This window comes from Vigna unguiculata, chromosome 7 (assembly GCF_037176805.1).
Source record: "Vigna unguiculata cultivar grain cowpea cultivar isolate G323 ecotype 2 chromosome 7, ASM3717680v1, whole genome shotgun sequence".
NCBI classification, from domain to species: domain Eukaryota; kingdom Viridiplantae; phylum Streptophyta; class Magnoliopsida; order Fabales; family Fabaceae; genus Vigna; species Vigna unguiculata.
Window position 1 is genome coordinate 44,012,771 of NC_140798.1, and position 13,010 is coordinate 44,025,780.

Genomic DNA, 13,010 nt, shown 5'->3' on the forward strand with positions numbered 1-13,010 from the left:
CTAATGAGTTTGTGAATTGATGCTTAATTTTTAACCCAAAAATGTGTTTCTTCACATTGGTATTTTTTTCTAAAGTTTTTATATTTCACAAATCATTTGTTAGGAAGATTTTCAATACCAACTTACACACAAAATTGACATATTTTTAACTCAAAATTAAAAAATTTATAAATTAATACTTAATTTTCTTATTTTTATTTAATATGATAATTAAACTTGTATTTGAAAAATAAGAGTTAAAATAACAAGTTTACGATGATGTTATTTTTAACTTGGTAATGAAGATTTTGACCACATTTAAAGAAACTTTTGATTTTGATGCATAATTTTTTTTTTGTTTTAGTATTTTTGTCCAAGTGAGACATTTCTTTCTTATTTAAACTAACAATTCTCACCCGATCTAAAAATATAGTTCTAAAAAAAATCCTAACAAAAAACTAATATTCTTTTTAATTATTGATTTTTTGCTTAATTAAAATTGTGTCACTCAAATGAATTTCATATTATGAAAATGATATATTAAGTAGATCAATTATATATATATATATATATATATATATATTATTCATAAAACTAAGTGTCTTATGTGAGTCATATATTAATGACAGTGTGATTGTTATCAAACAAGGGGATTTTGACATGTGATGAAAGCCGTGTATCGATTATGCATCTCTATTTTTTACCATTTTACTGTATTAAGATTTTATTTTATTTTTTTTCAGCAAGATTTTGAATCTCTTAGTTTTGGAGGATCATGAAAGTTGCAATGGCCATGGTAATGAAAGAGACTAGGTTAGAAATATAATGGTGCAGCATTAAGAAGTGTCCAGAAAAGCATTGGAGTTTCCAACATTGAAAAATATGGTGAAGAAAAGAAAATGGTTGATGTGTGCCCTTTTGTGTGGGTAACACTGGTTTTGCTGTATCTATGTTGACATTTTTTGTCCATATGTCACTGTTAGTACAGTTTTCAATTGACATGAGGAAAAAAAACAACACACAAAAACCTATGAATCGTCTACGTAGGCGCCTCTCCTGCACAAACTCCGTTGCTTAGTTGGCAAATCTCAGAATGGGTTGGAAGCACGTTCCAGACCCAAACCAAACCAAACCCTTTCTATCTTTCTTCATACCCAAACAAAATATTCTTGTGGATCTCATACCATTACCTATTTTCTTATTTTGGGGAGGATAACATCAACATGGGCACAGTTTTTCTTCAAGACGGAAAATGATGCTTCAATTCAACACACAAAATATCTTTTAACTTTACACTGCTCCACATTTACCTCACCCAAAAATATGCTCAACGATTCCAACTAAGGATACCATATGAGCCAAATTTTATGTAAGATATTGTTTTATTCGTGATTGGGTTAAATATGTTTTTAGTGTTTTTGAGAGTAAATTTTGAAATTTGTCCATTTTGAAACTTTGAATTAATTTAGTTATTTATTTTTTGAAATACGTGAATTTAGTTACTTTAATCAAATTTTGTTAAGTTTATTTGATGTTTCCTACGTATTTCAGGATTGTATTTGAGTTGTTTATACTGTTTGACATATTTTTGCTTTAATGTTAAGTCAAATATTATTATGAAACGCAATTAAAATGTCAAATAAACTTAATAAAATTTGATTAAAAGGACTAAACTTTCTATTTCGATAAAAAAATGATTAAATTGGTCCAAAGTTTCGAAATAAACTAATTTTAAAATTTATTGAAAATTAAGGAATAAAAACATATTTAATCCTTTATGATTTATTAGATTTTTTTTTCTTATAAAAAATCAGAGTTTTGGTAAGGGAATATACTAATCAGTTTTGTTTATATCCATTGCACTTAGTAGCAAATTGGGTATGGGCGTAAGGGTACACTGATTTGGTAAGCTAAGGCTACCTAATATGAGGAGGAAAATAAATTTAATAGCGTTGACAAAAAGTTCGTAGTTCAAAGATTTTAAAAACGTGGATCTTAGGAAGCAAAATAATATATAATTTTAAAATTTCTGGCTGACCATGTTTAATTCTGGTTGATATGACTATGATTTAGTATAAATTATAGCACAAATTTCTATAAATATGCATATCATTCCTAACACGGTAACACCTACGACCTGGCACCACCATTTTTTATGAGGAACTATACTATTTTTATATAATAAATAAGTAAACCACACACTACCAACAAAATACGTGAGAATTTCAAAATTTTAGAACGATGATATTATTTTTATATTTGCACATATATTAACTTAATTAGAATTAACATATATTTATTTGATTTTTTTAAAATTTAAAAATTAAACCAAAAATATTGATTTTTTTAAAATCTACTTCTTCTATTCAAAATTTATTGATGTTTTATTGCAAAGCAATGTTTCAAATAAAAGTTCAAAAGGGCTTTCCTAGAGACCCACACCATCTACCATTCTTTGATGCTTAAATGGGCCTCTTTTCTCTTGGAACCACATATTTTGGGCTATTAACACGACCCAAAAGCAGAGCAACCCACGCTTTGGGATTTTATTTTAAGGAATGCCGTAGCTAATACCTAATGAGACTGCAATTGATTTCACAAAACATAGTTATTCATAGATTAGTTTGAGACAAAAGTGATTATTTCGTTCTTAAAACAAGTGTTTCCTGGTGATTATATTAATTGCGAGAGACATTTGCATCGTCAGGCAACTATTAACTCATATGTACACTATAAATCATATAACTACACGTAGTTAATCTTAAATAAAAGAAAACCAAGAAATAAATTTTAAAAAAGAAACTGACTACTTTCCTGCATGCACAAAAAATATCTATGTTTTTGTTTGCTCATTCATTGTAGTTCTACTTCTTATCCCAATTTTTCTGTTGTTAGCTTCTTTCTTCCGCCCTGATTTTGTTTTCATAGATCACACATATCACATACTTTATAGGTAAATACCAAATTGTTAGTCTTTAAAATGTGATTGCAAAACTAAAAAAGCAGAAAACTAGTGAAATTGGGACAATTTAATCCTTGAAATGAAAATTACCAGAGACTACATGAACATAACAAAATTGAGAAAAACAGGAGCTATGACGAGAGAATAGGAAGCATAAACTACGAATCAGAACTAGGATATGAAAATGTCATCACTCAAACGAAAATGTTCTACTGAATTCACCAAATGTGTGAGCACTGCAGAGCGTTCAGTTTTAACTCTCGACAGCTCAACTTTTTTATTTGTAAGATTTGCCACGTAAATGAGTTATTGAGTACATGTTCATCCAACGGTTGCTCACTTTATCGCTAATTTGATAACAATATAGTTACTGTCTCCAAAATAACAAAATTTACCTCTTATATTCACACTTTAATATACAGCCATTTCATATTGCTTATATTAAGAGTGAGGCTGCAAAAATAGGGGGCAAATCTTCATTGAGAGAAACTGTTTTTCAATGTCAAACAGATTTCTTGGGTCAAGCTTAAGCTTGTGGGTGGAGAATGGTTCGAAGATAATTTACTTTTGTAAAGATTTTGAATCAACCATTCTCGTCACAATTAATACACATAATCAATTCTGTCCCTAAAGCGGGTAGGATTCCTTGTCGTTTCCCTAACACAGTCAATACAAAGTAAAATATTGGTGTTCCATCACACTCTTAAATTGAAGGGGATGAAAAATGGTTGTGTAATAAAATAGAATGAATCTCTCTATCCATTATTTTTAAATAAACTCCCTCCTAATTTATAAAATTCAAACTGGAGTATCCACTTACTTTCCTTTTCCATTCCATATCCTATCATCATCAATCCAAACATTGTCTCGGGATCCCACGTTAGTTAACACATTATAGTCAAGTGCAGACTGTAATATAGCATACGCATGCTGAAAGCAGAGTTGAATCAGCAACAGTAAATCAGGTTGACATGAAAAAGCTCAAAACTTTATTTTATGACAAAACAATTACAAACTTAAAGCACTCCACTGTTGTAGAACTGTACACCTTACATTAACATCGGTAACACAAGATGGTTTTTAATACAAGATAATCAGAAAATCCAAAACAGATATATTTTCGAACTCAAAAATCGAGTATGTCTAACTCTAATGAACTCAAATATGCTGCAATCACAAATTCGTGAAATCACAGCAGTCAACAAAATCAAAGCTGATGGATGATGAACAAAAAATTTTGATTCCAATTCCAGTTTATAGGATTTGAAACACTATATATAAGCCGTTTAAGCTCATCGGATGATACCAACTTAGTTTGCTGAAAGTGGTCTGTGGTTGATATATGAATTTGTGACTGCATCAATTTCCGATTCAATATGATATCTCGCCTATTCCCATGGTCTTTAAATCCTGATCGAGCGATCAAAGTAGAGAACATGGATATCCCACTAGATCTAATTTAACAATCAAAATGATGACATGCAATATTTCTCTCCGTTATAGCCAATTTGCATGTACTGATCCCATACAGGTATAAAGCACTTGCATGTTGAGAGGTTGAAAGTGGGAAGCTAAAAACTTTGGAATGAAAGTCATTTTACAGTTGCTTGGTATAACAAAAATATGAAAAGACAGAAAAAAGGATATATAACTAATTTTCTCCGGTTGAAAATAATCCCAACCCTTGTGTTCTTTTTCACCTGCACGTTTCTACCTACTAAGCCAAGACTCAAGTGTGTTAAAAGGAGAAATAAGATATTAAACCCAACCCATCGCCTAAAGTCTGAATACCAAAAAATAGACTTCAAAGATGCTGTGTAGAAGAGGAATGATGATGAAATTCCATCAGACACCAATCACAACCAGAATTTCACGAAAATTCACAAGATAATACGCAATGGACAATTAAATAGTAATTGAATTTTCGAACAAAAAAGAAAGATTAAAAAATACGTCCTCGTTCAATACAATGTGTTATCATAAAGGATGGTAGCATGACCATGGAAATCTTTCAAATGATTCTGGAAGGTTACCATATTTAATTCATGCATTAGGAGTATCTCAATGAAATAAAACAAAAATAAACTATAAATTTCACGATAAAGCATAGGAGCATGGATATGATGATCAATAAAAGCTCTTACCAAGTAACACTATTTAACCAATTTTAATGCATGATGGTACGGACAAAGACAAATGCTATAGCCCAAGGTATGACCATACTTCAACATAAAGTTCTGGTTCTGTCAATTCTGTACCAGAGAAAACAGAATTAGGCTCTCTAAAGTGCAAGTAGTAGATTCTAAAACGGAAGAGCCAAGTGGATCAATTTTTGCTGAAGTTAACAAAATTGATAAGAAACTATGCCTTGCACTTTTCAGACCATCCACGTCCTAGATATCAATCCCTTTATCAGCCATGCACTTGCAGCACGACAACATACGTCAGAATTGATCACTGAAATGAATGGTTCGACACAAGACTAATACAACAATCAATTTAGCAGCAGCAATCTAGAACAATGCGCTTGGGCATTATGCAATCACAAGTAATAATCATAACACATCAAGAGAAAATGTAGTACCCAGATAATAAAAACTTTAGTACTAAAAAACAGCTATATAGTATGACATCCGGCAAAGTTCTAACATAAGAAGACATTTTGCTAATGTTTAGATTTCAAAATGGGAATCAGACCCAGAAGCGTCATCAAACCTCAATTCCAGCTAGAGGGCCAAAACCCATGAATCCCGTAACCCGTCTTCCAGTTATCCAAGTAAACAACCTGCTTCACGGCCAAAAACGAAACCAAGAGCGCGAAAATCATAACCACCCGCTGCACACTCACGTTCCTAACCTTGACAAGCCCGTGGGTCAGAAACGCCAAGAGAAGGCCAACAACAGTGTAAAGAAAGCCGACGGTAAAACCCTCTGCACCAAGCTGCATCCCGGAACCCTGGTAGAAAAACACGAGTTTGGAAGGATCGTTGCGGTCGACGAGAAACATGGGCATCTTGCGAATGATGTTATGCATAGCCCCGGAAACGCTGAAGAAGTAAACGAAGACGGAACCGGCCAACCAGACCTTAGGGTCGTGGAGAAGGGTCTGTCCCGAGATAACCTTCTTGATGAAAAATGGGATCCAGATGATAATGACGACCGCGATGAGGATCAACTGGTTGCGGGAGAAGACGGGGGGACGGTGGATGGGACCCACGGAGAGTTTGGTCTTGGCCTCGACGAACTCGGCCATGGACTCAGCGAGTCGGGAGAAGTCGCCCTGGTCCATGGGCTCGGAGTCCTTCAGGCCCATGTTAGGCCCAATTAGGCGAATGTGAGGGAGGGCGTTGACGCCGAATTGAGAGAAGCTGAGCTGGGACTCCTTGAACTCGATGTCGCAGAAGAAGAGTTTGGAATTAGAAGGGTTGTTGGTGAGGAAAGAGGATGCGACGATGGAGAATTCGTTGCGGAGTTCGGTGAGGCGGAGCTCCTGCTTGTCGTGGAGCTGCGTGGCGTCGAAGAAGAGAAGGATGGAGTACGGCCGCGGGGTTTTGACAGCGGTGAGGAAGCGGGAGAGCGATTGGTCGTTGAGGCGGATTACGCCCGATTTGGATCTGGATTGAAGGGAGAGCAATTCGCCCACTCTTTCGTCGTCGGAGGCCATCGCGGAGGAGACGGCCACCGTGAGGATCAGCAATAGGAGCTTCGTGAAGGGAGACATTGTTCAATGAATGGAGAAGGAGGAGAGGGATTCGAAGTCTGCGATTGCTACCGAGCACAACGAGAGAAGACTCTCAGTCTTTAACAATATCAACCAGACTCCTCCAAAAATACCCCAATTTCCACTCCCAGAAACGTGTCATTATATATTTATAATAACTTTATTACTTTTCCCGTTTTTATCCAATTACTTGTTCTAAAGAAATCATACTACCAAAATTGACCCTTACTTTTGTTTTTTTAATAAAAATAAAAATATTATTTTATACAAATTTGGAAGTAGTAAAAACTAAAATATAAAATAATGATTCAGAGAATATATGTATATTTTTTATTAAATATTTTAAATATTAATTTTTTATATAATTTAATTAGATCATCAAAATATTGAATAGGTTGTATCTTTATCAATATATGTTGTTTTGTTAAAATAATGTTATTAAATTTTGATAAAGAAAAAAGAAAGTATAGAAGCATTAGTTTGAGTAGAGATTTAAGTATGTTGAAATGTTATTCAGGTACATATAGTGGAAGTTTTGAAACATGATTCATTCAGGGCTACGATGGTAGAAGACTTACACTCAGGGATGGCAACGGGCGGGGCGGGGACGGGTTTCACTATTTCATATCCATTTTCGTAAAAAAAATTCATCTCCATCCCCATACCCAAACCCAACGAGTATCAAATTTTTGTCTCATCTCCATCCCCACCGGGTAACGGGTATAATCTCGTACCCATACCCGTATCCATTTACTTACTACTTTAATATTAATTTTAACTAATTTTTATAAAATAATAAAAATTACGGTAAAGGAAACATAATATTATCAAATATTCAATATTAGGAGTATGACTGTTTCTTTGCTATCAAATACTTTGAAATAAATTATAATTGTTTACATTTTAGATTAGAATACCAAATAAAATTTAATGAGAACCAAAACATTTATTAAATTTGCAAACATTAATGAAACCTAGTTGATAAACTTTAAAAATATTTTTTAAAAAAACTATAAAAGGAAAAAATATTTTTAAAAAAATATAAAAGGAAAAAAATATTTAAATTAAAATATATTTTAAATGTTTGTTTACTTCAATTTTTTAAATTATAATGAATCTATATTTTATACACTAGTAAAAGTTATAATACATCACTTGATCAAAATGACGTAAAGAACAAATAATAAACATAATAATAAAATTTTAATATAGATCTTGTATCTTTTGAACCACAATATATGTTGGATGGTGGTAAAAAAATATTCATGACAATTACATTAAATTTTTATATTATAGTAAATAAAAATTATTTATACAATTATATTGAAAAAATTAAAGTATGATTGTAATGAGTTAAAAAATAAAAAATAATTAGATAAAATTTATCAAAATAGTATTCTACATGATGAAAATAAACAAAAAATAAAAATATTAAGAAATTATCAAATGTGTGTCTTATAAAAAATTTGGAGACTATTGGAAGGAATCACACAAAAAGAAACAAATATATAATTAAGGGTATAAGATGAAAAATATCTTAAAGATCTAATAAAACTTTTCAAATATCAACATATATACTCAATGGTTGATAAAGAAACGACGCAAAGAACAAATAATAAACATAATAAAATTTTATCATAGATCTTGTATCTTTTAAACTTCAATATATGTTGGATGATAATAAAAAATATTCATGACAATTACATTAAATTTTTATATTGTAATAAATAAAAATTATTTATACAATTATAGTGAAAAACTTAAAGTATGATTGTAATGAGTTAGAAAATAAAAAATAATTAGATAAAATTTATCGAAATAGTATTCTACATGATGAAAATAAACAAAAAAAAAATTAAAAAATTAACAAAAGTGTGTCTTATAAACAATTTGGAGACTATTGGAAGGAATCACACAAAAGAAAACAAATATATAATTATGGGTATGATAAGATGAAAAATATCTTAAAAATGTAAGAAAACTTTTCAAATATCAACATATATACTCAATGGTTGATTAAAAAAATGACGCAAAGAACAAATAATAAACATAATAAAATTTTATCATAGATATTGTATCTTTTAAACTCCAATATATGTTGGATGGTGATAAAAAAATATTCATGACAATTACATTAAATTTTTATATTGTAGTAAATAAAAATTATTTATACAATTATAGTGAAAAAAATTAAAGTATGATTGTAATGAGTTAGAAAATAAAAAATAATTAGATAAAAATTATCGAAATAGTATTCTACATGATGAAAATAAACAAAAATAAAAATAATAAAAAATTAACAAATGTGTGTCTTATAAACAATTTGGAGACTATTGGAAAGAATTGCACAAAGAAAAACAAATGTATAATTAAGGGTATGATAAGACGAAAAATATCTTAGAGATCTAAAAAGACTTTTCAAATATCAACATATATACTCAATGGTTGAGAAATAACAAAAATTGTTTTAGCGAAATAAAAGAGTTATTGAAATGAAATAAAAATTAATAATAATAAGTAAATATTTTTTTTATATTACCAAGTAAATGAAATATTTATGCTATTAAACACTTAAATTAAGAGTATTAAACATTCTCATGTGAAAGGAAAATATACAATAAATAAAAATATTAAAAAATAATAGAAATGTTCAAATGTTAGACATAATTTTTTTTTAATTTACATACATCATTTTAACATAATTACATAAAGATTATGATAAGATAAAAAATATATTGGAGATGCGAATGAGTTTCATGACAAACAAAATATTTAGAAGAAATAAAAAATAAAAAGAATATATAGGATTACTTAATTAATTATGAATATTTTAATAATTTAAACGATGATGAAAATATGGCGGGGACGGGTATTATGGCAGGGATATATTCATCCTCATACCCAATTGAAAAAATCGGGGATTCCCCATACTCATACTCATACCCAGTCAATGCGGGGATTCCCCGTTAAAACGGGGACGGGTTCGGGCAATACCCACAGAGACGAGTTTATTTGCCATCTCTACTTACAGTCCATTGACAAGAATTAGATTTGGGTTTTAAATGAATTACAGTTTAACAAAAAAAAAATATCAATTTATATTAAATGGGTATTTAAGTTGAAACTTAATCCTAATGGCCCTTGTTTCAGATAGATATAAAATCGAAACCAGAAGGGTAGTTGAGGCATTTTGTTTTTGCAGTAGGTGTAATTAGCACCTTCATGAATCATCCAAGGAAGGTACATTTACTTGGTACTAAGAGAGGGTGGTGAGATACATAAAATGAGCACTAGATTATGGAGTTTTCACTTTCTAAGGGAGCAAGCGAATAATGGAAGGTTGAAACTAATCTACCGTCCTATTATCAACATCAAATAGCTAATGTTCTCACTAAATCTTTGAAGAGGGATAGATTTGAAAAATTGATGACTGAAATTAGGCGTGGTTAGCTCATGTAATTGAATTAGGGAGAATGTTGTAGCTAATTCAAGTTGTTAATTTTTTTTTTGTTCTTAGTTGCCTCTATAAATAGAGTCATTCTTTGTAAATCATGTTGTTGATTGCAATAATAAACCATTGATAAATTTCAGTAAACACTACCTTTGCACTTGTTTATTTCCTTTTTCCTCTCCATCAGAATGAAAATATCTTATATTATTCCATGTATTTAGATAATTATCAAACAAACTTCTTATATAATTTTGTAGATTAAATTATAACTATTATCATCTTAATTTGATAATATTTTCTCCTTTACATCGATAATATTTCATAAAGACAAAAAAATAGAAACTAAAAGACAAAGTTATTTTTATTATAAATTAAAAAATCGATCTCCATTTTTACTAGCCAGTTTTGTTTATTTAGAATGTTGGTGGTATTACATTTTTTTCTTTCAATATCTTTTAAAGTAATACTTTTTGAAAAAAAAAACTATTTAACTTTATTTTAATGATAAAATTTAATACTTAAATAAGAAAAAATAATTATTCAAAGTTATATAATAATAAAATGAAATAATTAATTATGATTTAATAAAACAAGCAATAATTTAACTATCTCTTCTTTATTTAATAATTTGACTTGTCGCTGACCGGTGTTGACAATTTGTCTATCCACCCAAACAAAGACATAACAGGTACACTCTCTTTTATCCTTCATCATTCACATATTTCTTTATTTATTCCAGAATTCAAATGATAAGCTGGAGCTGAAACAGAATGTGTGTGATGAAGTTTAAGCATCAACAATGTCTTCAGTGTTGGCAGAAGCAAACATAAGCTCAGGTTCTTCCCTTCCAACCCCACACGTTCCATCGATTGCATTGTTCCTCCCCAATGCCTTCAACGCCAAGTGTGCTGCTTTTTGACCTGATATCATCATCGCCCCAAAAGTAGGACCCTGCACCAAATATCACCCACAAAACACTCACCACTGGGATCCAAACCAAACATATACACACAACTCTATTCCACAACCTTAACAAAAGTTTTTGCTAAATATAGAAAAAAAATTATAAGGCTAACATACCATTCTTGGAGCTCCATCGATCTCTGCAACTTCCATACCAGTCACAATCATGCCAGGCACAATCTCTCTGGTGAGTCTCACAATAGCATCCTCAGCAGTGTTCATGTCCAAGGCCTTCATTCCAGGGACGTTATCGATCATTCCAATACTCTTCAACCTCTTAACCCCGGTGGCGCCAAAGGGTCCATCGTGCCCGCAAGAACTCACTACAACCTTAGCCTCCATCACGTTGGGGTCCATGCAGGACTGTGTGTCGTGGTTCATAGAAACCAGAGCCCAGTTCGTGACCACTCCGGCAACCCTCCCTTCCTTCACGATCAAGTCCTCCGCCGCCACGGCGTTGAAGAGCTTCACGTTGGGGCGTGCCAGGAGCTTGCTCATGATGGTGGAGGTGAACAGCGCCGCGTGCTTGATCACCACGTAGTCCTCCTGCTCGTCGTAGGCAACACCGAGCTCGTCCAGGAAGAGGTGGGCGGGCTTGCGCACCACCATGGCGGAGAAGAGCTGCCCGCCGAGCCATGCGCCGCCGCCGGGGCTCACTGACTGCTCGATTATGGCGATTTGCACGGCCGGGTTCTTGCTCAGCTCGTACGCGCAGGAGAGGCCCGCGGAGCCCGCCCCCACGACCACGACGTCGGTGTCGGCGTAGGTTATCATGTCGGTCATGTAGCGGCGCGTCATTTCGCGTGCGACGATGGATTCTTTGATGGGTTGGAACTTGAAAGATTGGAAGTCGTAAGGGGGTGTAGTTAGGGACATGGAGATTGCGGGTGGTTTGGCGGAGCATTTTGTGGGTGTGAGACGGTACTGAGAAACGGGCTTTCCATGGAAGGAGGTGGGCTTGTGGTCGAAGAATGAAAGCTTGGGGTTTGAAGTTAGGGTTGTGGTTGCCATGGCTGCCATCAGAATTCTATGGATTGTACCTTGTGGGAAGCGAGAGACAATGAGAAGAAGAGAAGAAAAGAAGAAAAGTTGAGGACTTGATATTTGTCCGTGCAGTGGAGTGGGGCTTTATAAAGAAAACAGAGAGTGATGGGTGAAATATCTGACTCAAAAATCTACAAACTGTATGCTTTTTTTTTTTTTATGGAAGGAGATAGAATTTGAAAGGCGCAGGAGGTTCCATTCGTGATATTTTCATGTAAAGTGACTTCACTACCAGAATCCATGGTTTATCATTACCAACCAGTTGCATCACTTGTCTCCTCTGCTGCTTCATCCATTAATAAACCATTTTTAAGTTATTTTTGATTTCATTCATTCGCAATTTATGGCACTAATCCATGTTGCCTCACTATTTCCGAAAGCGTTTCCTAGTCCCACTCCTTTGATTTTTTTTTTCTACAAAGATCATGATATTTTAAAGTATATTATTATTTTATTTTATCATTTTGCTTAACGAATGCCTTTTGTGCTCTCTACAAATTAGTTATATCGTTTTTTGGTTGGTGTTTGTTTGTTCCTTCATTCGTCAATTTTGTAACAAATGGGTTTCTTTTTATGTTTCTTACCACTCGAGTTAACCGGTAAATAAATGATGTTAGAATAATCGTTGAATTTCCTCTAGGATATTGGTCTGAAGGGAAGGAAATATTGAAGTGGAAAGGAAATGGTGTACAAGGATTGGTGAAAAGAAAATATTTTTTCTTTTTTTTTTCAGACAATGAAGAAAGTGACAACAAAATATATTATTTTTATATTTAGTTATTCATGATATTATTTTATTAAATATTAAATAGTAGACTAATGAATAATAAATCACGTCTATTTTTATGTGTTTTTCAATGTTTGAGTCTGTATGTTAGTTAGCGAATTCA

The 13,010-nt window shown here is 32.5% G+C and overlaps 2 protein-coding genes across 2 annotated transcripts; both read right to left on the reverse strand.

Moving 5' to 3' along the window:
* Positions 1–5,439: 5,439 nt before the first annotated feature.
* Positions 5,440–6,790, reverse strand: LOC114192095 (putative dolichyl-diphosphooligosaccharide--protein glycosyltransferase subunit 3B). The gene has a single exon (XM_028081675.2). It carries the CDS (start codon positions 6,660–6,662, stop codon positions 5,658–5,660), a length of 1,005 nt encoding a protein of 334 aa, XP_027937476.1. The 5' UTR covers positions 6,663–6,790; the 3' UTR covers positions 5,440–5,657.
* Positions 6,791–10,710: 3,920 nt separating this feature from the next.
* Positions 10,711–12,184, reverse strand: LOC114192234 (thiamine thiazole synthase 2, chloroplastic-like). Its single transcript, XM_028081888.2, has 2 exons — positions 11,194–12,184; positions 10,711–11,064 (listed from the first exon to the last, which is right to left on the reverse strand). Exons 1-2 carry the CDS (start codon positions 12,094–12,096, stop codon positions 10,900–10,902), a joined length of 1,068 nt encoding a protein of 355 aa, XP_027937689.1. The 5' UTR covers positions 12,097–12,184; the 3' UTR covers positions 10,711–10,899.
* Between the last annotated feature and the right edge of the window lie 826 nt (positions 12,185–13,010).